Genomic DNA, 3,101 nt, shown 5'->3' on the forward strand with positions numbered 1-3,101 from the left:
TACATCAGATTACACTACTAAAGGATAAGCATGAGCGTTAATAGTATAAATGATACTAGTAACATGATAATCATGAGAATAAAAGATATATGATGAAGCATTAGCATTGCTAAGTTCATCTAAGAATGCCGATATTATCCATTACCGGAAGATTTCTAGCTCAGTTATTATATTACTAAACACAGATTAACATTAACCACAATAGAGAAAATAATAATATAATATTCTGAATAAAATAATAATATATGAATATTATATTAATATAATTTTTCTCTCAAAATTCGTGACCGCCTCGTCACAATGAGACCAACCACGGAAATCAGAATTTTGAAATTCGGACCTGAAGTGATTCAAAAACGCAACTTTTCGCGATGTGCCTGCTTAGATTAGGAGAGGTGTCTGATGCAGTCAGGCTGCTAACTTAGCAGCTTGATGACACAGCACCTGTGCAGTGGAGGTGCTTATATGCACTAAAATTCCTAAAAATTCCATGAAAACTCCGTTTGACCCGAAAAAACGTCGTTTCATTGAGGCTAAAGGCTAGGCCTTTACATTCTACCCTCCTAAAAGAAAATTTTGTCCTCAAAATTTCAATTACCTTAAAAGAGAAACGGGTAGTCTTTCCTCATCTTGTCTTCTAGTTCCCATTTGTACTCTTCAATCCTAGTTTGTCCCCACACCACCTTAACCAATTGTACTGTCTTCCCTTTCAACTGTTTGTCACTTCGTTCCACAATCCTGACTGGTAAAGTTTGATATGTTAAGTTGCCTCGTAGCTGTACTGTCTCTGGTTGTAAAATGTGACTTTTGTAGGGATTATATTTCTTGAGTTGTGCAACAGGAAAAACATCGTGAAGGTTTGACAAATAAGGAGTAAGGGCTTTTTGGTATGTTGCTGGACTGACTCTTTTAAGAATTTGAAAAGTACCTAAGTATGTTGGACTCAATTTCTTAGTTCTAAGAGCTCTACCTATTCCAGTTGTAGGTGTCATTCTTAAGAAAATATGGTCACTGTCACTCAACTCTAAGGGTCTACGCCTAATATCTGCATATCTCTTCTACCGACTTTGAGAAGTTTGAATCTTCTCTTGAATGTGCTTAATCCATTTAGCAGTCTCTTGTTCTAATTTTGGCCCCAAAATCCTACCTTCATCCTTGTCATATCAGCATAACGGTGACTGACACTTTCTCCCGTAAAGGGTTTCATACGGTGCCAATTTGATACTTTGTTGATAACTATTGTAATAGGCAAACTCAACCAACGGCAAATATTTGTCCCAGTTACCTTGCTGATCTTTCACACATGATCTCAACATATCTTCCAAAGTACAAATCGTTCGTTCTATCTAGTCATCAGTCTGTAGGTGCTATGTTGTACTAAAATGCAGGTTTGTCTCTTATTCCTAGTTTTAATCTTTCAAAAGCCGAGATCATTTCTTCTTCCTTGATCATTATCCAGGATATGCCCAGATTATTCCAAATTAAATCATCTACGTCTACTTTCGCCTTTCCAGGATGGTAACTTAACTTAAAGTCATAATCTTTCAAGAATTTATCCATCGCCTCTATCTCACATTAAGGTTTTTCTGATAAAAGATATACTTCAGACTCTTATGATTGGAGAAAACTTTCAATTTAGCTCTATGCAAATAGTGTCTCCAGATCTTGAGTGCAAAAACTACTACCACTAATTCTAGATCATGTGTCGGATAATTCATTCCATGAGGTCTCAGCTGTCTCAAAGAATATGCCACTATATTCCAATGTTGCATCAATACACATCAAAATCTCTAAAAAAAAGCATTATACTACACCTCAAAAGGTTCTTGTGGGTCTGGTAACACCAAAACTGACGCCGTTGTCAACTTTTCCTTTAAAGTTTCAAAACTTTCTTCACACTCTTTTGTCCATTCAAACGAAAATTTCTTCCTTGTGAGGTTATTCAAGGGTCAAGCAATCTGTGAAAAACCTTCAATAAACCATAGATAATATCCTGCTAACCCCAAGAAACTATGAATCTCTGTAACTGTCGTGGGTTATTTCCACTATACCACTGCTTCGATCTTTGAATAATCTATGGTTATACCACCTTATGTGATCACATGTCCCACAAATGCCATTTTTTCTGAACAAAACTCACACTTTAACAGTTCCACATACAGCTTCTGTGTTCTTAGTATCTAGTTCGAAAGGCAGTCTTAGCTATATCCGAGTCATTCACTCGATTTTGATGGTAAGCTGACCACAAATCAATCTTAGAGAATACTGTCGCACCTCTCCGCTGGTCCATTAGATCATCTATCCTCAGTAGTGGATACTTATTCTTGATTGTAATATTATTTAGTTGCCGTTAATCTACACACAATCTCATCTCACCATCCTTCTTCTTTACCAGTAACACATGAGTTTCCCATAGTGATACACTCGGACGAATAAATTTCATTCTCAATAGCTCATCTAATTGTTTCTTCAACTTTTCCAGTTCCAATGATGACATCTAATATGGTGCCATAGACTCTATCTCTCTCTGGTGTGGAAACTCAGGTATGTCATCCGAGAAAACATTAAGAAACTTCTTCACCTCTCAGATTTTTTTCCAACTCTTGTTTACTACTCTTTGAGCTAGCAGATAATAGAACATAACCCTCTAACCCACTACTACTAAAGGTAACTCTTAGGGATTTCGAATAGAGGATACAAGACTCAACTCACTCAATATGCATGCCAAATGTCGGGAATATATCAGTTCATTTAAAACAATCAAGGAAAACATAATTCTTAGACAACCAATCTAGACCTAAGATAATATCTAAACCACATAAAGGCAAGACAACCAAGTCATGTATGAAAGTCCTAGCCTCAATAACAAAAGGTACCTATTGACACACTTGACTAGTCAAGGTATTCTGAAATGTAGGTGTATGAACAATCAGATCATATTTTAACACATTAGAATCTAATCCTAACTCATGCACAACAGCCACAAAAATAGAAGAATGCGATGCACCGGAGTCATACAGTGCAGTTAAGAGTCAAAATTTGACATAACACTGACCTTGGATTAAGGAGTCTGATTTCATAGCATCATCAGCAGTCATAGC

The 3,101-nt window shown here is 36.4% G+C and overlaps 1 protein-coding gene across 1 annotated transcript; it reads right to left on the reverse strand.

Moving 5' to 3' along the window:
* Window positions 1–599: 599 nt before the first annotated feature.
* Window positions 600–992, reverse strand: LOC130980941 (uncharacterized). Its single transcript, XM_057904582.1, has one exon. It carries the CDS (start codon window positions 990–992, stop codon window positions 600–602), a length of 393 nt encoding a protein of 130 aa, XP_057760565.1.
* Between the last annotated feature and the right edge of the window lie 2,109 nt (window positions 993–3,101).

The sequence above is a fragment of the Arachis stenosperma genome, chromosome 5 (assembly GCF_014773155.1).
Source record: "Arachis stenosperma cultivar V10309 chromosome 5, arast.V10309.gnm1.PFL2, whole genome shotgun sequence".
Taxonomy (NCBI): Eukaryota; Viridiplantae; Streptophyta; class Magnoliopsida; order Fabales; family Fabaceae; genus Arachis; species Arachis stenosperma.

Excerpts from the sequence above, each read along its gene's own strand:
- LOC130980941 (XM_057904582.1), bottom strand. The coding sequence starts at position 992 with ATGACACCTACAACTGGAATAGGTAGAGCTCTTAGAACTAAGAAATTG.